This window comes from Malaclemys terrapin, chromosome 22 (genome assembly GCF_027887155.1).
Source record: "Malaclemys terrapin pileata isolate rMalTer1 chromosome 22, rMalTer1.hap1, whole genome shotgun sequence".
Lineage (NCBI taxonomy): Eukaryota > Metazoa > Chordata > Testudines > Emydidae > Malaclemys > Malaclemys terrapin.
The window spans coordinates 12,610,832-12,632,472 of NC_071526.1; the positions used below are offsets into that span (position 1 = coordinate 12,610,832).

Here is a 21,641-nt window from a genome sequence, read left to right on the forward strand (position 1 = left end):
CCTCTGCTCCGTCCGTAATGAAGAGTAACCCTAGAAGAACATCTTGCCAATTACTCTACGATTGAACCCAGATAATGATGCTTAGAGAAGGCCCAGGAATGCATGAGCGTGGAGTTGAAATTCCCTTCTGACCCAGACGAGGGGCCCCCCGGGGAGGCTGGGACACACTTTGTGGAACAGGGAGCGGATGGATGCAGGACTGAATGAACAAGGGTGCTGCAATAACCCAACTCTATAGCGGATTGAAATAGAAAACAGGGCGTGAGGCAGATTCCCATGTATATCCTGGGCCTAACCTAATTAGACATGGGGTCGCCATGTAGCCGACAGTAATTGAACTAGCGTTCAAAGCAGTAACACAATATCCATCCTAGGGCTGCTACTCCTAGGAGTGAGCGGGCTGCAAATTGTTCCAACCGCTGGTGACTAACATTTTCTTTTGCCATTACATCATTACTTGTGAGTGAGTAAATCATGCAGACGGACCCAAAAACGTGGCAAGGGAGCCTTTATATGACAGCACACCCTCCTTTATTCTGTTTATGACATGACTTTTATATACAGCCTGGTTTGGAGAGTTTTACAAAAAGTTTGGTGCACTATTTTTCATATCCTTCTGCATATAAATCCAAGTGCTTTAGTCTCATGAGTCTAAGTGCCCAAGCCTGAGAGAGAGAGAAAATTTATAACGAGAAACCCCATTAAAAGAGCTTTTCTGTAAATCATGTCATGCTTTTAAGGGCCAATACCTCACAATTTATCATGGCTAGAAACAAATACAATATCCCGTTGAGGAGTGGGGAATCTCAGCTCCTCTCTGTTGGAATGAAACCCTGGTTGCTCGTCTTAATGGTTCATGGGATACCAAACCTTAAATCTGTTCAGTCCTGAATGGAGCTGGTTGGGAATTTTTTCATAAAATGTTTTTTTCATCAGAAAATGCCAAATCATCAAAAATGAAGCTTTTTGCAGGTCAGTTTCAATGTATTGTTCTACTAAAACAAAAAGAGTTTGGAAAAAAAGGTTTTAAAATTGTTGACGTGTTTCATTTTGACATGTTTCGAATGAAGCAGTCTGGCTTTCCAGTTTGAAACCGCTTATTGTTTTCAAATTTAAGCTAAAGTACAGGGTTGTTTTTTTTTTAAAAAAGGTGTCAAAACTGAAAATACACCCGTTCCAAATTATTGAGGCAAAACATTTCGATTGACCCAAACAATTTTTTTTCCCCCAGTGGACAAAAAAGTTGAGATTTTGACTTTAGGTCCCAACTCAGGATGGGAACAATTTTCAAAATATCAAAAACATCGACGAGGCAGGAAAATAATTCCCCACCCAGCTCTGTGGAATGTGACACTGATCTGAGATGCAGGATGGGTCATTCTGGGGGAAAGGCCCCATTTGCAGGAAAGAAGGTAGAAATCCGTTGGCAGGTTTCTTTGCTTTAAGAGCAGTTGCTTGGAAGCTGCTCAAGGATTTGAGAGCTTAGAATACACAGAGTTAGGGGGCAGAGTGCAGGTGAGGTGGCCGAGGAGAGATGAAAAAGCCATTTGTCACAGGGGCCTGTGATTTTTCACAAGAGGATACAAAAGGGTAGGCTAGGCTAGGCTCTTAACTCCCAGTGAGGGCAATGGAAATTAGGAACCTACATACTTCTGAGGATCTGGTCTCGGTGTCACAAAGGGAGAGGCGGCTGGGAAGAATACCTGCTCTGAATTGCAGCTAGGTGGGGTTAGGAGTGTCTCGACCCCAGGGGCTGCTGGGGCTCCAGTCCTGGCCTGATGGATGGCTGGGTGATTCCCTGTTCTGTTCATTCCCTCTGGGGCGCCTGACATTGGCCGCTGTGGGAAGACAGGACACTGGGCTGGGTGGACCTTTGCTCTGACCCGCTGTGGCTGTTCTAATGACCTGATTAGGACTGAAAGCACCAGCCCAACCTCTGCCCATTGACTGATCCCCGCAGCCCTTTGAAAACAGCCCGGAGCTTAGGCGAAGCTGGTTTGCATCTGAATCCCAGGGCTCTGGACCCGCTGGAGCCCCGCCGACGGCTGTGCGTGTGGGGCGGGATGTTGATTTTTCCCTGCAACAAGCCAGGGCTTTATCAGGCCCATCGCTTTCCCACGGTTTTCTGTTGCCAGTGAGGTCACTGGTCCCTTTAAACCGCGGCGCGGACCAATCACCGAGGCGGGCAGGGGGGCGGAGGGGGGGCACCCGGGTCGGTTCACACGGGCTGCTCCTTTGACGGGAAGGCGGGGGCCGGGAGGGGAGTGGGAACCTGGGAAAGCCGGAGCCGCCGAGCGATCCGTCACCCCGAGCAGAGGGAGACGGGGCTGGAGGGGAGCGGGCGGAGGAGCTGCCCGCAGGCGTCGGGGGCGATTTCCTCTTCCCAGCGGGGGGAAGGGGGGGCGTCTCTTCCCTTCCTAGAGCCAGAAGGGGAGCAGGGCCGCGGAGACAGGACTGATCGCGCCGCGCCCGGCCAGGGTGGGACAGCTCCCAACCCCCCTCCCACGACCCCCATAGACCCCCCCACGTGCGGGGAGGGTGCGGGACAGCCTCCCCCCCCATACACGTGCGGGGGAGCCTCTAACCCCCCATACACCCCCGATCGCCCCCACGTGCGGGGAGGGTGCAGAGGAGGCTGTTTGCTCGCCGCGGTCTCGGAGGATGAAGAGGCTGAGCGAGGAGAGCTGGTCGGGCTCCGAGTCGGACGGGACCATAGACGTGGGCAAAGAGGAGGAATACAGGTAAGGCGGCAGCACCTGGGAGGGGCAGTGAGGGGTGGAGGGGGGCTGGCATGGGGGTCCGGGCGCACTGGGGCAGGGGGGCTGGAGAAATTTGCACAGTGGGGGCGGGAGGGCCGAGAGCCCTTGAACCAAACTGTGAACCCTGGATATGATGGAAGTTACTGGGGGGGGGGGGGGAGCCACACCTCTAGTTCCAGCACCTATGCACCGGGGAGGTGGGTTTAGAGCCCAGCAGGGTCCTTCCAGCAGCTCCAGCCAGGCACCGGGAGCTCCCATCTCAGCCGTGCCACCCACTTGGGGCCACAGGGTGAACCCCATCTGCAAATTTGGGCTAATCCCAGAAGGGCCAAGGAGGGGGTGAGGATGATTGGTGCCGGGCTCTGGGGCTGGGAAGTGCTAACCTCCCAGCTGAAAAGCAAACAGACACTCACCCCAGCCCCCAGCGAAGGAATAGTGATCTGCCAGCCCTGGAGGAAATGCCAAACTAAGGCTAAAGTTTCCCGCTCTCCCATCATGGCTAAAGGAAAGGAATAATCTAACCTTCTTTAACTGGAGCTCCTCGCTCCCCAGGAGAGAGCTATGTATGTTCTCCTAATGCAAGTGCGAGTCTCTATTATCTGCAGCCCTGTTTATCTGAAACTTCCCAAAGAATTTTGGATGAGCGACAAGTATCAGGGGGCCGCCGGGTTAGTCTGTATCCACAAAAACAACGAGGAGTCCGGGAGCACCTTAAAAACTAACAGGTTTATTTGGGCATCAGCTTTCGTGGGCAAAAAACCCACAAATCTGTTAGTCTTTAAGGTGCCCCCGGACTCCTCATTGTTGTTTTTTTGGATGAGTGAGTTTGTCCTGGACTAGCCACGCTGTCCGTGGATTCATAATGCACCCATTGCCCGGTTATGCCAAGGTTCATTTGCTCTTTATTGAATGGGGGAGGGTTTGTGGTTTTCCCGTCTAAGAGTTTTTTACACTGTACAAACGAAACAATGTTAGCAATGGACATTACCCGTCCAGTTAACTGAGTTTCAGCTTCTGGGCTCCTGTCAGGCTCGAGAGCTCTGCAGCTTGGTAAAGGAAAGGAGCTGGCCCAATGCGATTTCCCCCTCTCGGGTGCTATTTTCATTCTTTGCAAGGTCCCTGCTCACTGCAGTTCTGTATGTTAAGGGAGTCTTGCTGCTGTCCTCTGTTTGCCAGGAGCCCAGGCACTGTCAGTGCAAACACAGGCAGAGTAGGAATGTATGAAGCACTCTTGTTTTCTTCTCTAACCTGTACGTCGGTGGCTTCTGCACACTCATGTCTGCACCCAGTATCCCCCAGTGCACCCATAGAAATAAGCCCTTCACTGCTTGATATCCCGAATACAGAAATCACCCGTGGCCACATTCAGTGAGCCTCTCTTGCTAGGTGCCTCAGCAGGATATAATAATAATAATAATTATTAATGGAGACATCCCATCTCTTAGAACTGGAAGGGACCTTGAAAGGTCATTGAGTCCAGCCCCCTGCCTTCACTAGCAGGACCAAGGACTGATTTTGCCCCAGATCCCCAAGTAGCCCCCTCAAGGAGGGAACTCACAACCCTTGGTTTAGCAGGCCAATGCTCAAACCACTGAGCTAGCCCTCCCCCCAGATATGCTTAGGCTCTCTGGCTTACAAGACACTGATGGACATAACAGTATGTAGTGGAACCGTCTCAATCCTTTATGTCAGTGAACAACCATAGAGACGGGCCTGATCTCTGTTGCAACTGAAAATATGTATTTCCAAAGCAAGATGTAAAACCTAACATGATGATTGCTATATTATTTATTATACTGTGGGTGGTGCGTAGGGGCCCCATTGTGTTTGTACAGCACCTAGCACGTAATGAAAAGACAGTTCCTGCCCTGAAGAGTTTACAACCTAAGTAGTGTACTAATGTAAGAAAAGTAACAGGCAAAGAGAAACACCTCCAAGTAGGGAGTGTTGGCTAGAGCTTGGAGTTAATTTGGGACAGTAAGTCAGGAGTTTGGGATTTAATTCACCGCTGATTTGCTGTGTGACTTTGGGGATAAGCTGCTGGTGTTGTGAAGCGTAATTAACTCATGTTTGTAAACGGCGGAGATCCTCAGCTGAACCTTGGTACAGATGCGAAAATGATTATTTTTGTTTATTAAAAAGCCAGCCGAATAATGCTACAAATGACAAAGCCAGACAACAAGAAATGTATCAATCATAGTCCTCCAGAAACTTAGACCAAATGTCCTTCAATTCCTCATATGTATCAGTCAAAGGGAAGAAACCCTTTTGAAGTAAGCCAAATCCATCCGTCCAGCAAAGAGCAATGCATTCAAACAAAATGGGACTTTCTATTTTCCTACAAATGGAGGTTCATTGTATTCAATCTGAATGTTAGTGAGTTCTATTGGACACACACACTACACACCCATACTGCACATCAAATCACATCCCTGTACCATATATACACACACAATCCCACATGCAACAGTACAAATAATAGTAAATATTCCTTGGTGTGAGCACAAGCACACGCTCTCCCATGTACACCCTCTCACCATGCACACACACAAACACAGTAGACACACACACACAGGGAAAACACACAGCAGGTGTGGAAAGACTACAAATATATGGGGTATATGAGACAGTACTCAAGGTAAGAGTTTGTCATTGTGTGTGATTTATGTGAAACATTGCTACTCATACTGAGAGAGCAACAAATCCATGATGACATTTTGACGACATTCATTGTGTTAATCAATAACATGTAACAGATGCACCATGTGGAGGTTGCCATCTTGCCCCTGGCTCACTAATCTGGACTTGGTTATTTGAATGTTGCTAATCACCTCTCTTGCCATATGGAAGAAGAAGAATTATAGTGAAACAACTTCTGGAAACCCCTCACCTTGTGCCTAACAAAAGGTACTTTGAATGGACCATGCTTATTCTAGGGTTTGGCCTGCTGTGCAGAACACACTCTGCCTACGGAGACTTATTTAACAGGTTCTGCTATTAAAATGCTCTGTCAAACTGAAAAATATTGCGGTTTGATGGAGTGAACCCAAACCCCTTTCCAGACTCATAATTCTTATTTGCTCTTCAGGTCCCTCGGGACGTCTGGACTGGAGAATGTTATAAACAGTGTTTAGATTTGATCATCTTTGCTTCAGATTTCTCAAGAGGCAGAAACAGTCCAGCAGTTGGTCAGTTTCAGGAGCTGCCGTTGAGAGAAAAGTCTCCCAAGGACCACGGGAGATCATTCAAGCAGAGGACTTTTGTAGCTTCCCTGTCAAACATACACATGGGTTCCACGTCCGTGAAATCCCCCATCTTCTAATTGGCTGTCCCTATAAAGGATCTCCTTTCTTTGAAATCCAAACGTACCCGTCCCCCATGCAAAGCTGCTCTTGTCCTGCATTCATTCTCCTGCATTAGACAGCAGAACGGTGACTCTGAGGTGATGAAAGTGTTGTTTATACGAAAGATTTGACCTCCCCTCGTATTGTGCTTCCTGCACCGTTACTTTGGGTCTTTTGTCTCACCTTTGGGTCCCGCCAGATGAAAGGTCTGAAGAGCATTCTCCCCTGGTTTTTCCCTTTCTAGATCTCATTTTCCTGGGCTTCTGCACTGCAGGGCTGCCCAGAGGATTCAGGGGGCCTGGAGCAAAGCAATTTCGGGGGCCCCTTCCATAAAAAGAGTTGCAATACTATAGAATACTATATTCTCATGGAGGCCCCTGTGGGGCCCGGGGCCTGGAGCAAATTGCCCCACTACTCCCCCCCTCTGGGCAGCCCTGCTGCCCTGCACCTTGTGACATCCGGTTGGGGAAGACAGACCAGCAGTGCCTTCAGGGACTGTCTATTGGCAGGCAATGATCACTGTGCGGAGTAATATAACAAGAGGCATTTCCCACCTACTTCTGCCTTCACAGCTGAGCTCCATCTCCATGGTGCTCCACAGTCCCCCTAATTATGAGGAGCAACTGGTTTTGTCCATTTAAAAGTTTATCTTTCAGCTGTTTGCTGTGTAACCAGATACTGCCCTGGGGAATCCGGGATAACTTTATGTCTGTCACAGGAGAAGCAAACATGCAGCTGCAAGAAATGTTCTTCTCAGGGAAATAATTACACCGGGGTTCTCAAACTGGGGGTCGGGACCTCTCAGGGGGTCGCGAGGTTATTACATGGGGGGGTCACAAGCTGTCAACCTCCACCCCAAACCCCGCTTTGCTTCCAGCATTTAGAATGGTGTTAAATATATGAAAAAGTGTTTTTAATTTATAAAGGGGGTCGCACTCAGAGGATTGCTATGTGAAAGGGGTCACCAGTAACAAAAGTTTGAGAGTCACTGAATTATATGATCCAGGAAAGCCCTGATCAACCACATCATCACCAGGCCTGATCCTGAGGCATGAGTTCCCTAACTCCTACTTCCGTCAGTGGGAGTTGTGGGTCCATTATCACAATGATGGTATAAAGTGCTGCAGGTTTATAAAAGAGATCTGAAATCCTCATGAACGGAGAAAAACGGGGACTCTAAAGATCAGATCTTTGCTTTTTCAACAAGTCAGGAAGACGCTGGCTATTTTGATACCAAAAGACGATTATGCCTCCTAGCAGAACAGCCTGCCAGAAATCTCTCACAATCTGATGGCCTTTTTCGGGGAGGAGAGATCCTAAGGCCTGCCCTGCTCCCCCGGCCACCTCCCGCTTTACTTAGCTCTAAGTAGACTGTGCTTAAAATGGTACAAAAATCTCAAAACTCCCTTCCACGTGGGAAATCACATGTGGTGAGTGGGTGTAAAGCCTCTGTGTGTGGTGAACAAATAGACAGCATCTGAAACACCTCCCCTCCCCTTCTTCTTTCTATACAGCCAAGTATCCAGGGCTGTTTCTCCCACCACCACATCTCAGATACAAGCCAGGAAGAAGCGGAGAGGGGTGAGTAGCATTTATGCTACAAAATCTAACAGCCACATTGTGCCCGTCAGTGGCACGCACAGCTTGAGGACATGTGAATACTGTTCGGCTTTTAACGCTCATTACTGAGTAAGCTATATGTCAGCAAAGAAATGGGCCGTTTCAACCCTTCTGTCTCATGGATCTCTATTGTTAACGAGGGTGAGCTCCATATCCCACGGGAGAAGCAGTGTTAGAACAGTATAGGGAAGAGGATCCCGGGCTGCTGGCTTCTATTTCCAACTCTACACCACCAGGGATGGGCTCTTCTGGGGGCTGGAGAGGCTCCAGGCATAACTTAGCTTTGGTGGCCTGTCTAAGTCACAGCATCCTCCCTGAGCTGCCCCCTGGACCACCGCACTGGCTGGAATCTCCGTAGGGCTGCATGATGCTGCCCTATATCTAGCGTGTCCACTGTGATGGGCCTGTGACAGGGTTCTCTGAAGGTAGCCCTACAGCTGTCCTCCACCCTGCCTTCACTGGGGAAATCGTCCTCAGCGGCAACTGGGGCTTGTCGGGCCCTTTTATCCTCCCTGTAGGGGTTGGGCTCCCACCCCAAGTATTGTTGGGCAAGTCATTTACCCCACCCGCCCCGTGCCTCAGTTTCTCCATTGGTAACACTGATTTATTACATTTGCTTAAAAGCACCTGTCTAAAACTGTACATATTAAAGGGGATATTAAAAATGGGGGACAATCTGTACCCCATGAAGGGCTATGAGGCTCCATTAACCAATGCTTGTTAAAGAATTTGAGCTCCCTAGATGGAAGGCATTCTAGAAATGGGAGGGATAAGTCTAAAAATGATGACGGGATATGGGGCCCAGCTATGCTCCTCTGAATGGAATTCTTTTGTAGATCATTGAGAAGCGGCGCCGTGACCGTATTAACAGCAGCCTGTCTGAACTGAGGCGTTTAGTCCCTACTGCCTTTGAGAAACAGGTACGTGCAGAATGTTAGACGTGACCGTTTTCCCCCCCAGAGGCTTATCATTTTAAGAAAGGCAATGGTGTCTCTAGCCAGAAGCTGGGAATGAGCAATGGGGATGGATCACTTGATGATTCCCTGTTCTGTTCATTCCCTCCGGGACACCTGGCACTGGCTACTGTCGGAAGACAGGATACTGGCCTAGAGGGACCCTTGTTCTGACCCAGTAGGGCTGTTCTTATGTTAAAGGAAAGACCTGCTGGTGCTTATGAACAAACATACATAGAGGGGTCATATCAGCAGAGTAAATTATCTTCAGGCAGCCCAAAGCAGGGTTGTGGTCCAATGGTTGGGAGGTCTCTTGCTTTTACAGCCATTCCACATTAGGCGTTAATTTAATTAGCTCTCATTAGCTGAGCAGGGTTTGGATAGTGGCCAGTGCTTGGATGAAGAGCACCAGCTGGTGCTGTAGAAAGAGATGCTGGTGATGGAGTAGGTAGTATTCTTCTCTCTGCATCGTCAATGCTGCCCTAATGCTTAAGCAGTTGCTGTCTTAGGATGAAATCTAAAAACAAGGTCCTGCCCATTCACTGTGAAAAGATCTCCTGAAATCCAAGTCACGTGTCCGGCATATGTGATTGTTGCTTCTTTTTGTCCCCTGTTCACATCTGTTTGTCTAGAGGCCCCAAACCTCTCAGGGTACTTTTCCCAGTTGGGGTGTTAAACCCAAGAGTCATGCTCAAATTGTAACTTGGGTAATGCTATTCTGTTTTCCTATATTCCTTCTACAACTACATTTGGAGATATTATTCTTCATTGGCCAAGTTTAAAGGGTAATGCAATGTCAATGGCGCACAATGACTGCTGCATTCCACCCCAGAGGTGGCTGCATTTCACTTGATGGGTAATTGTTAAATACAGTCTGTAGATCCTTTTAGGATTCTTCAAGATTGAAAACCCTATAAACACTCTAAATTATTATCACCCCAGAGGATAAGTGGGTAGTAATAAATCTTCCAGGAAATCTTGTGGAGGATAAAAGACATTTTGCAGCAGCAGGGATGAATGGAAATAGAGATTTTCAGTTTGCTTCACAGTCTCTTTTGAGGGGAGATCCATTTTCCTTACCACTTGATTCGAGATGAGTCTGAATCCAAACCCTGAATCTGTTATTTCTGCCCATTTCTGGAAAGTTCAGGCCCTCTTGAAGCTGGCTCCCTCAATGAGATGGAATCCTAGATTTTAAAATGGTGGATTGATAGTCTCTCTTTCTCTGCCCCTCCCTGCTTTCAATACACAGGGCTCCTCCAAGCTGGAGAAGGCAGAGATCCTGCAAATGACAGTGGACCATTTAAAAATGCTTCATGCCACTGGAGGAACAGGTGAGAACTTCTTCTGTAAATGTGTGTTTTGAGGGTGAGATCCTGGCTGTATTGAAAGCAATGGCAAAATTCCCACTGACCCCCCCGGGGGACCGGATTTCTTCTGAGGGGAGGAAAATTCACCCTTGAATCCGAGAGCAGCGTCCCGCTGTTATTGTCCGTTGTTTACTCCAGAAATCGTTAATGCTAAGGATATAGAAAATATTGGTGTTTGCTTTTGAAAGGAAGCAGCTCTCCCAGGGGAGGCTTTCCACTTCCTGTGCTACTATTTGTGATCCTGCAGATGGGTCAGAATCTCACATTTAGGCCTTGGCAGACTGAGGTGTGCCATATGGTGTGTTCTGTGTAACCACAGAAAAGGCAGCCAACTCCCAGAACAGCGACAGCCCCGGGCAAGGCTACACACTTAGTCATGCTCGCAAATGGTCCTGACTTCCAAACCAAAGTCTGCCTCCTCCGCATCCCATCGGGATGTTTCCTGGCACTGCCTGGAGTCTGGTTAGTGACTCTGCATAGAAACATGACTTTCCCCCTCCCCCATCTCAGAGTTTGTAAAACACAAGGGGATACACATCCTCTGCAAGAGCAAAGTTCCCATTCTCCGCTTGCCCAGCGACTCTGGCGGGGACCTCAGTTTCAACACAGTAATCCTCTGACTCGGTTAAGACACAGTTCTGTCTCGCTGGGTAGATGGGACCAGACTGTGGACTTTAGCGCAGTTACATCATGGTCTAGAAACATTGTTTAAATACTCAGCATGACTACGCTACCAGGCTGAAACATGTTGTCAACAGGGTCCCCAAAATGTGCAGTGATACAGTACTTTGTCCACGCTGGTTGCGTTCTCTGGTTTATTGCCCATTCTCTCGGGAAGTCCAAGAAGGAAAGAGACCGAAGGAACAATTGGTAGTTTTATTGTACTTCACTGATCATCTCCACAATCCAAGGCTTTGGGCCCTCTAGAGCCAATAGTCTTGGGTCTGAGACTGTCTCATATCCTTCAATTGGACATCGGTTTAAATAAAATATGAGTAACAGAGTCAAACAGTTGTCTCTAAATGCAGGGAGTGGCTATTAAGGTGTCCATTGAGAAGCAGAAACCACACAACCTGCTGTTCTAGGAATGGCCATCCCAGAAGAGAGCCAGCTAGTCCAGAATATTGCCTCCAGTAGCAGCCAGTGACAGAATCCAAAGGAAATTTCTTCCTGATCCCAGCTGGTGACCAGTTTATGCCCTGAACCAAGAACACTGATGGCCCTGATCATTTTATCCTAGCTAGAGTAACTGCAGATGCTAGTCTTATTCATGTAAACATCACATTCTTTTTTCAAGCTTTCTTGGCTATTTGCTTCAAGAATATCACGGGGTGGCAAATTCCTCAGGTTAAATACCCAATTACATTAAAATGGGTAGTGCTATCAGATGCCTGTGCTCTTGGTGGACATGATGCTATATATGTCTTTTTCTCACAGGGTTCTTAGATGCCCGATCCCTGGCTGTGGATTACAGGAGTATCGGCTTCCATGAATGCCTCACTGAAGTTGTCAGATACCTTGGTATCCTCGAGGGACAAAACGGTGCTGATCCTATCCGGCTACGACTCCTCTCCCACCTGAATAATTATGTTGCCGAAATGGAGCCTTCGCCCATGGCCACTTCCCTTCTGCCCTTTCAGATGTGGCCCTGGTCATTCCTCCACAATTCCACAGCCCCCGCCAACCAAGTACTAATACCCAGGAGGGAGGCTGTCCCGGGTCTAGCTGTCTTGACTGCTTCCCCCCTGGCTTATCCAAGCACCACCATGAGAAGAGCTCCCGTTCGCCGACTTCCTAGTGCCATCATGCCAGCTCGCCGAAACTTCCTTTCCAATCGGATGGCCTCTTCGTCCCGGAGGGCTAAACCCACAGTGACATCAGCAACCCCAGGTGCCATGTCCAGTGTGCCATCACCGAGGGGTGCCCTGAGAGACACCACCTCTAGAAGCAGCCAGATTGCAACTTTCCTGCTCTCCTCCGCCTCTGCTGGAGTTCCCGTACCACCTGCTTCTTACACAGCCCCTCCTGCTTTGAATGCTTCTCCTCAGGGGCCAGGCACCAGAGGTGGGACTTCCAGACTCTGCCGCTCCTGGGCTACTGAAATTGGGGCTTTCTGATCCCTCCCTGACAAAATCCTAAGGGAGACAAAAATCATCAGCAGCCACTGCTCAAAAAGCACGCTCCGGTGAACAGCTTCTTTCCTGCTTTGCAGAAATAAAGGATCGATAAAGGATCCTCTCCTCACCTTGCCATCCCTTCTTATTCCTCACGTCCTCTTCCCTCCCTCCCCATCACACTGTCCCCCTCTTTTCCATGTCAGGTTTGCAGATTTTGTTTTGAATTGAATGTATTTGTCTGTCTACAGCTCCACTAAAGGTTGTGGATGAGGTTTATCCTAATTCAGACCTTTCCCTTCCACAACTCAGGTCCTGGTAGAGCTGAATGTTGCAGTTTGGAGAATGTAAACCAGCCTTTGACTTTGCTGGAGACACAGAGCTCCCAAGCAGTGACACTTTCTATCACTTGTATGCAGTGTTGTCGTAGCCATGTAGGTCCCAGGATGTTAGCAAGACAAGATGGGGGAGGGAATATGTTTTATTGGACCAATTTCTGTTGGTGCCCAAGAAAGTTTTCCAGCTTATACAGAGCTCTTCTTCAGGCCAGTCCTGAAGAAGAATTCTGTGTCAGCTCGAAAGCTTGTCTCTCTCACCAACAGAAGTTGGTCCAATAAAACATATTCCCTCCCACACCTTGACTTTCGAACACTGACTTCCTCCCAGCTTCAGCATGTTGTTTGACATGGTCTAAGTGAGGTGAGACGTGCTGGCGAGTAATGAGACAACCCACCACACGCACACAAACTGTCCTTTAATAACTGAACCCAACCCCCATCAGGCTTGCTGTGAATAGTCAGGACAGTTGGGAGGTTCCTCTCCGTTGGCCAATCCCATTCTCTCGACCTCTAAAAATGGAGAGCTTGACATTATGCATAACAGGCTCATTCAAAACACATAACCCTGAGGGACGAGTTGGAGGAAAACGTAACAGTTCCCGATCGCCCTCTGAACTGAAACACACTGTGATACCCAGTACGCATTCCTGCACAGAGAATTATCTCAGCACAAGACTTCCTGTACTTAAGACCCCAATACTATGTGCAGTCCACATTTTCATTTCCCGTGGCTCGGTCTTTACCTAAAACCAGGACCTTCCCAAGTGTCACCAGTGTACTTAATTCATGGAAACATTTGCCTGATCCTGTGCTTAGATCAATGCTGTTATCAGAATGTTTTCAGGAGGGAATATCAGACATTACTCTGCAAAACTCCTTTGCCAGCTGCTGTTTGGGATTCCCTATGTGGATAATTCAGATGTCTGTGAGAGAGACAGACCTTGCTCATCCAGTGAAGCATTACAGAGTAAGGGAGCAGGTTTCCAAAGTGATAACTGTCATGGAGGGGGGAGGGCTTGGCAGCTGAAATATGAGGGAGAAGGATGCCCTTCCTTCTTTCTTCCCCTCTTCAGCCATCAATCCTCCCTTCCCATATGAAAATTCATTACCATAAAGGGAGGAGTGGAAGAAAGCATTCTTTACCCCAAGCTCCTCCTTTGTTTTTGCCAACTTCCAGACCCTTAATTAAAATTTCTAGCCTGTTCCCCCAGGCCCAGTTCTGCTCTTTTTCTTTATTGCCATGTTCTCTGCATGGACTGGAGCCCAAACCCGTTGAAGTCAATGGCAGTCTTTCCACTGACTTCACGGGCTTTTGACCAGCCCCTATAATGTCCTCTCTCTCTTGAAAACTTTCTCTGCCTTTGTCTTCTCTCTATGTGTAAATGCCAAGGATGACGATTATTCTTTGTCCTCTGCTCACTCCGTACCTCTGAGTCTCCTCTCAATCCCTACCTCTCTAGGGCAGTGAGGAACAGCTATTTGGCATTCTCAAGCTCTGCTCCTGTCTCACCTCTTCTTAGCTCTGGTGGTTTTGAAACAGTGTGACCCAGTGACTAGGGGAGTAAACTTAAACCCATGAGTTCTGTTCCCAGCTCTGCTATATGACCTTTGGCAAGTCACTTCACTTTACCTCAGTTTCCCCATCGGTAAAATAGGAACAGATGAAAAGATCTATATAAGAGCTAAGTAGTAGTATTATTCTGTTCCTGCTGCCATCAGCTGAGAAGCGGCAGAAGTAAGAGAGGTTTCAGAGTAGCAGCCGTGTTAGTCTGTATCCGCAAAAAGAACAGGAGTACTTGTGGCACCTTAGTTTGTTAGTCTCTAAGGTGCCACAAGTACTCCTGTTCTTTTTAGTAGTAAGAGAGTGCTCAGAAGTTGCCCGAATGGGCAGTTGGTGTGAGCTGGTGACCAGATGGCCATGGAGTCTATGAGAACCAAGACCTGTTTCCACAGAAGGGGTTGGGAGACTAGAACCGTTCCTCCCAACCAAGACATCTGGCCATCCTAGGCCACAGGCTGTCCACTGCCCCAATGCACTTCTCTTGGCATTATTATTTTATATAACATAAGAAGGCAGTATACCTCCACTCAAATCAAAGCAAGACCCCCTCTTCCCTGAAACTGTTCTTTTATTTTTTTGGATATATCAAGCTGGCATTGGTCCAGTTGAATACCCTCTAAGCGCATCAATGTGACCCTTGCCTGAGCCAGCGGTGCCGTGCCATGAAGGGTAAAACACAGAAAGGAACAAAGGGGGAACAGTGAGTAGTGTCTTTTTAATGTAACAGACCCTCCCCATCCCAGACGTCAAGCAAGTGGCCAGTTGTGTATTGAGCTGGTGGTTCAGCAGCGGCATTGATACAGGTGTGTATCTGACATACGTATGTTAAATGTATATGGGTCAGACAGACTTGTTTTGGAAGTGAGTCCCTCCCGATTGCTCTCAATAACATAAATGCTCCCGGCCCCTGCTACTTGTCCTCACTCATTTCCTGAGGTGGTAGAGTCAATCAGGGATGAAATATTCCTGTTCGGAGAAGTTCCCCAGGGACTGGTTGTTCCTGGAGCTAGTCTGTGCATTAGCGCTCTCAGCGAGCCGCCTCGCCTCACTTTGCACTGCGCAGAGCTGTTAACTTTGTGAGCTGTCAGACATCCAGCAAAAGGTGTCAAATAAAGTCTTCCAAACCCATGTCATGGTTGTGAAATGTGCTGTTGTGTCACAGTCTGTTTTGCTGGAGATGTCACATGAGATCCCTTTGCAACTCTTCTGTCAGCTTTGGACTTGAAGATGATACCAAATGACTGAAAATAGTTAAGTTTTGCCACCTCACTTTTCCAGATCATTTATGAATGTGATGCACAGGACAGGTCCCAGTACTTGAGGAACCCCGGAATTTACCTCTCTCCATTGTGAAAACTATTTATTCCTACACCTTGCCTTCTATCTTTTAGAATCAGGGCGGGCTCCAGGGTTTTGGCCGCCCCAAGCAGCCAAAAAAAAAAAAAAGCCGCGATCGCGATCTGCGGTGACAATTCGGCAGAAGGTCCTTCGCTCCCAGTGGGAGTGAGGGACCGTCTGCCGAATTGCCGCTGAATAGCTGGACTTGCCGCCCCTCTCCCAAGCAGCCGCCCCAAGCACCTGCTTGCCTGTTTAGAATCATAGAATATCAGGAGGTCCCAGTTACTGATCCATGAGAGGACCTTCCCTCTTATCCAATGACAGTTTACTTTGCTTAAGAGCCTTTGGTGAGGGACTTTGTCAAAGGCTTTCTGAAAATCTAAGCACACTGTATCCACTGGATCCCCCTTGTCCACATGTCTGTTGACCGCCTTAAAGGAATTCTAGTAGATTAGCGAGGCATGGTTTCCCTTTACAAAAACCATGTTGACTCTTCCTCAACAAACCATGTTCATCTATGTGTCTGTTCTTTGCTATAGTTTCAACCAATTTGCCAGGCACTGAAGTTAGGCTTACTGGCCTGTAATTGCCGGGATCGCCTCTGGAGCCTTTTTAAGAAATTGGTGTCACATTAGCTATCCTCCAGTCATCTGGTACAGACGCTGATTTAAATGATAGGTTACATACCACAGACAAGAGACAAGGTGGGTGCGGGAATATCTTATATTGGACCAACTTCTGTTGGTGAGAGAGACAAGCTTTTGAGCTACAACGGAGCTCTTCCTCAGGACTGGGCAAGAGGAGACATTTGTTATATTGCAGATGCTCTGATTCCAGTTGCCAATTTTGGTTGGAGGTATTCCTGGAGGTTTCATCACATGACATCATCTTTCATTAAAGATTAATCTTTAATTCCTGGAGACTCCAGGGCAATCCTGGAGGGTTGGCAATCCTAGCTCTGATTGTAAGGAGTAACTACATTCCATCTACCAAAGTTTCCGTGTGCGAATAATTTTGCCTACCTATGTTCTCCCATTGTTTTAAATGGATGAAGTGATCCTCCCCATCTCCTGTCCCTTCTTCCAATCAACTGCAGGAAGAAGCACTTCTGCTTTCACTATGATCCAGGTCTGCCCCCTAATGGTAAACCCAAAAAGTGAATGAGAAATCCTAACCCAGCTCAGAGGATACAATAAGACGCAGGAGGGAGTCTACAGCTACCACTGATGAAATGTGACCTTCCAGCAGCCAACTGAAAACTCATATTAGAAAAATAGCCTACCTCTTACCATAGTGTGCAGTCCCAGGACATCATGAATTACTTGCAGAATCATGACAACTAAGTGACCATGGAAGACCACAGGGCAAATGGTCTTGCACTGACCTGCCATCATTAGGAGCATACTCAGAGAATAAAGAATATTAAAAGAACATCATCAGAAACCTTTGCTCCAGCCACCTCTGAAGGCCTGAAGAGTGCAGATAGAGAAAGCGCTTTGGGATCCAGGCCCCACAGTCAGAGGGAGCCTGGATGCATCTGGAATCAGCCAGAACAGTAGGATCCATTTGACTGACCAACTGTTTGGGGCACAGAAAGCAGAAGATAGATCTTGGATGCCCTCCCCCGTCCCCTCGCCCCTCGGTGTCAACTCACTTTGTGATCTAACCTTCAAGTATAAGGAGACAGCAGGTGGGAGTCGTGACTCCAACTTCATGGAAGGGGACACAAAGTTATAATGAATATGCATCTAGAATAATCTTAATCTACTCAAGCACAGCTCTGGATGCTCAAACAGCTAAAGCAAATGCTGCATTCAGAATGGTTTCCAAGGTACCAGCACTACTGCAGCACCAGTTTTGGAGGATGTCTGGGCCATTTAAAACTGTATTTTTTCAAGGAAGTTTAATTAGAAGCATTAAACTCTGGGCCAATTTTTTCAGATAGAAATTGCAGGCTGACAGTGTTCTGATCCAAAGCAGGCAGGTGGGCAGTGTACAAACATAACAGCAAGTGGAAATGAAACAGAAACAACAACAACACTGCATCAGGCTTTGCTACCCATTCCCAGGTGTCACCAGAGTCCAATGATCTTGTGAGGCGTTGGGAACATGGCTGCTGCGTTGGGAGGACATGAGCTCGGAAACAGAAAATGCCAGGGGGCTGGAAAGGGGTTACAACCAAAAAATATTGTAAAACAAGATATTCTGTTATATCCATTGTTTCCTTTTATTCTTCCACTGTAAATTATTTACCATAGTGGAAGGATAGTTTACCAATACAAAGAAATAACCACTGGTTTTATCTAGGATTAAAGAAAATTAAATGTATAACTGAAAAGCCATATTATAACCGCAACAAGACCCTGAAGGATGTTAGGTTCTCTTGCACATAATCAATGCCCTGATGTGTCTTACTCTTATACTAAAGAGTCTGGGTAATTATGGATCTCCACAGCATTGATTCTAGTGAGTCTGGTGTTGGCGCATGTTCCAGCGGTTTTCTTCTCCATTCATTGTTCAACCTTTACCCTTTTACTCACCTTGTGAATGGAGAATGACAACTGGCTTCCATAGGGAGATGCTGATGAGCATTGGTCCTGCTCCAGGGCAACACATGATGTGAACTGGCATTCAAGGAAAAATGATGTTCTAAATACTAGGAGGCCGATTGCTATGGGAATAACTCCAGCTATAGTCACTCCTGATCTCAGTGCTGGGGGTATCTCCAAAACCATAGCTAAGAGGCATGTACTTCCAGGGCAGTGAGAGAGAATAGTCAGGCGCACACCCTGTCTTCAGGTGCATTATTTCACTGTCTGCTTTTCTTTCTCTGCTCCCCCTTTCTTCCTGATTCAGTTGGTTTCCTCCTTTATTCTCTCCCCTTTTCACCTCAGTTTCAATCCCAGGACATTGTTCCTCTCCTGTGTTTCACCAGCTGTCTAGTAACCCTCTGTTCACTAATTGTCACAGCACCACCAAACATCTTGATTCCAGTCCCTTCATGGACTGAAGAGAGACCCTCACTCCAGTCCTCCTGTGCACTATTTTCAGGGGAGAGGACAAGACTCTCTCTCCAGTACCATTAAAAATAATCACCCCATACTGACTCACACTCATGTCCTTATGACCCATTCCCAACTGCCCCTTCCAATGGCCCAAACCCAACTGCCATGGAATCTTCTGGTCCCCACATTTCCATCTCTACATTGGCTAACGGGACAGCATCGGCTCCTGGCTACGAATTTATCTCAGTGGCATTACAAATATTCAGCTCCGCTCTCCCAATGCAGAGGCAACACGCTTTTGGTATAACTTGAGTGAAGGATCAGGGGGTAGCCGTGTTAGTCTGTATCTACAAAAACAACAAGGAGTCTGGTGGCACCTTAAAGACTAACAGATTTATTTGGGCATAAGCTTTCGTGAGTAAAAACCTCACTTCTTCGGATGAAGGGGGGATTGGTATGTGGGGGTATATTTTGTTGCCATGCAGCTGACAGGAGGGTTTGAAAGACGGTCAGTATTTGTGTGGTGGGCTGTCCTTAGCCCAGCGGAGGCATGGGGGAGGTTATTGGTAGGATTTTGCCCCAGAATTGGCAGGGGGGGGGATGACAGGATTTGGGGTGGGGATGGCTTTAGACAGTTGGAAGGAGGGCAGGAATGGCCAGGTTAAAGGGAGTTGCCAGGATTTGGATGGGGTTTTGTAGGGGAAAAGTGAATGTCAGGACTTTGCCCATGTGTTTTGTGGGGTGAAGGGTGTCAGAATTGGACAGGGCGGGGATTTGCCCCAATTTGGTGAGGGAATAATAATCAGGAGAGGAATGAAAGTGAGTTTGCCCTTGGACTTTTGAAGAAGTGGGAATGACAGAATGTGTACACGGGGTGCGGTGGGGGGGCAGGTGTTCTGGGGTTGTCAGGATTTTGGTGGGAAATTGTCCCTGACTGCAGGGGTCAGATTTTAGGAGCAGGTAGATTAGCAGGATTTTTCAGGGGCACAGGGTGGGAAATGACCTCTGTTGTCTAGGGGGAGGTGTCAAGATTTGGGATTTTGCCCCTAGACCGCTGGGGAAAGGGTGGGGATGTCAGAATTGGGGGGGGGGGGATTTTACCCTCTGCATAGTTGGTGAGCAGTTCTTATAATTTGAGTGGGGTCATGTCCCTGGATTCTCAGGGATGCTCTGCTCAGGATTTGAGTGTAGGTGTTGCCCCTGGATTGGAGTGAGTGAATGAGCGAGAGAGAGAGAGGATTTGAGTTAGGGTTTGCCTGGTTTGTTGAAGAGGGTCAGGTTTGGGGATGGCTGCTTGGATAGGTTACCCAGGATTGTTGGGGAGGAAGAATCCAAGTTTTGGGGGTGGGGCGGGGTTGATGTGTGCATGAGGGTTTGGGCATGAGGTTACCTCAGATTATTGGAGGAGGTCAGGGTTTGGGGGGCTACCCTGATGTGTGTGTGATGTTTGGGAGGGTCAACCTGGATTATTGGCAAGGAGGTCCTGTTTTTGGGGGTCTATCCTATATGTGTGTGAGGTTTGGGTAAAGGAGGTTGTCCTGGTTTATTGGAGAGAGGGTCCTGATTTGTGGGGCTGCCCAGATGTGTGGGGAATTGGGTGTGAGGTAATCCCAGATTACTGGAGGAGGGGTTCATGATTTGTGGATGCTACCCAGATGTGTGGGGGATTAGGTGTGAGGTTACCCCCAGATTATGGGAGGGGGCTCATGATTTGGGGGGCTACCCAGATATGTGGGGGATTGGGTGTGATGTTACCCCCAGATTACCATAGGGGGGGTTCATGATTTGGGGGTGGTGCTGCCCAGATGTGAGGTGTGAGGTTACCCCCAGATTACTGGAGGGGGTTTAATGATTTGGGGGGTGCTGCCCAGAGGTGGGGTGTGAGGTTACCCCCAGATTACTGGAGGGGGGTTAATGATTTGGAGGGGTGCTGCCCAGATGTGGGGTGTGAGGTTACCCCCAGATTACTGGAGGGGGGTTAATGATTTGGGGGGTGCTGCCCAGATGTGGGGTGTGAGGTTACCCCCAGATTACTGGAGGGGGGGTTAATGATTTGGGGGGTGCTGCCCAGAGGTGGGGTGTGAGGTTACCCCCAGATTACTGGAGGGGGGTTAATGATTTGGAGGGGTGCTGCCCAGAGGTGGGGTGTGAGGTTACCCCCAGATTACTGGAGGGGGGTTAATGATTTGGGGGGTGCTGCCCAGAGGTGGGGTGTGAGGTTACCCCCAGATTACTGGAGGGGGGGTTAATGATTTGGGGGGTGCTGCCCAGAGGTGGGGTGTGAGGTTACCCCCAGATTACTGGAGGGGGGTTCATGCTTGGAGGGGGCTGCCCGGATGGGGGGAGGTTGCCGTGTGACGCCGTGTGGCGGTGAGGGGCCGGGCGGGATCCGGCAGGGGTCGCTGCAGCGGGCGGCTCATCCCTGCGGTGCGGCGGCGGGTCGCTCCCCGCCGGCCCGTGTCCTCTCCGCGGCACGGCGGCCCTTTCACCCCGGGGAGCGGGTATAAAGGGGGCTCCCCCGGCCCCGGGCTGCCTCTCTGCTCGCCTGGCCGCAGCGCGTGAGTCGGTGTCGGGCCCAGCCGCGCTCCCGCCGCCCCACAGAAAAACAAAAAAAAAGCCAAAAAAAATCGCAAAAGCCCGAAAAAAAAAACCTCCCAAGAAACGAGCCAGCGCCGGGGCGAGAGCGGCGCCCCCCGGTCCGTGTGTCCGTCCGCCCCCGGTCCGTGTGTCGGTCCGGTCCCTTCGCCCCCGGTCCGTGTGTCGGTCCGGTCCCTTCGCCCCCGGTCCGTGTGTCCGTCCGGCCCCTTCGCCCCCGGTCCGTGGGTCTGTCCGGTTCCCCCCGCCCCGGTCCGTGTGTCGGTCCGGTCCCTTCGCCCCCGGTCCGTGTGTCCGTCCGGTCCGTGTGTCCGTCCGCCTCCGGTCCGTCTGTCGGTCCGGTCCCTTCGCCCCCGGTCCGTGGGTCGGTCCGGTCCGTGTGTCCGTCCGGCCCTTTCGCCCCCGGTCCGTCCGGCCCCTTCGCCCCCGGTCCGTGGGTCTGTCCGGTTCCCCCCGCCCCGGTCCGTGGGTCGGTCCGGCTCCCCCCGCCCCGGTCCGTTTGTCCATCCGGCCCCTTCGCCCCCGGTCCGTGGGTCTGTCCGGCTCCCCCCGCCCCCGGTCCGTGGGTCTGTCCGGCTCCCCCCGCCCCGGTCCGTTTGTCCATCCGGCCCCTTCGCCCCCGGTCCGTGGGTCTGTCCGGCTCC

General features: G+C 49.3%; 1 protein-coding gene across 2 annotated transcripts; it reads left to right on the top strand.

The window, feature by feature from the left end:
• Positions 1-2,348: 2,348 nt before the first annotated feature.
• Positions 2,349-15,187, top strand: HEYL (hes related family bHLH transcription factor with YRPW motif like). 2 transcript variants are annotated; one of them, XR_008443036.1, is made up of 6 exons: positions 2,349-2,741; positions 7,618-7,684; positions 8,560-8,643; positions 9,929-10,010; positions 11,484-14,242; positions 14,364-15,187. XR_008443036.1 is itself a non-coding variant. In XM_054011684.1 (5 exons), exons 1-5 carry the CDS (start codon positions 2,662-2,664, stop codon positions 12,161-12,163), a joined length of 993 nt encoding a protein of 330 aa, XP_053867659.1. In that variant the 5' UTR covers positions 2,349-2,661; the 3' UTR covers positions 12,164-15,187. The 2 variants fall into 2 exon arrangements, 1 of the variants encoding a protein (XP_053867659.1); XM_054011684.1 differs by having other exon boundaries at positions 11,484-15,187.
• Positions 15,188-21,641: the final 6,454 nt, after the last annotated feature.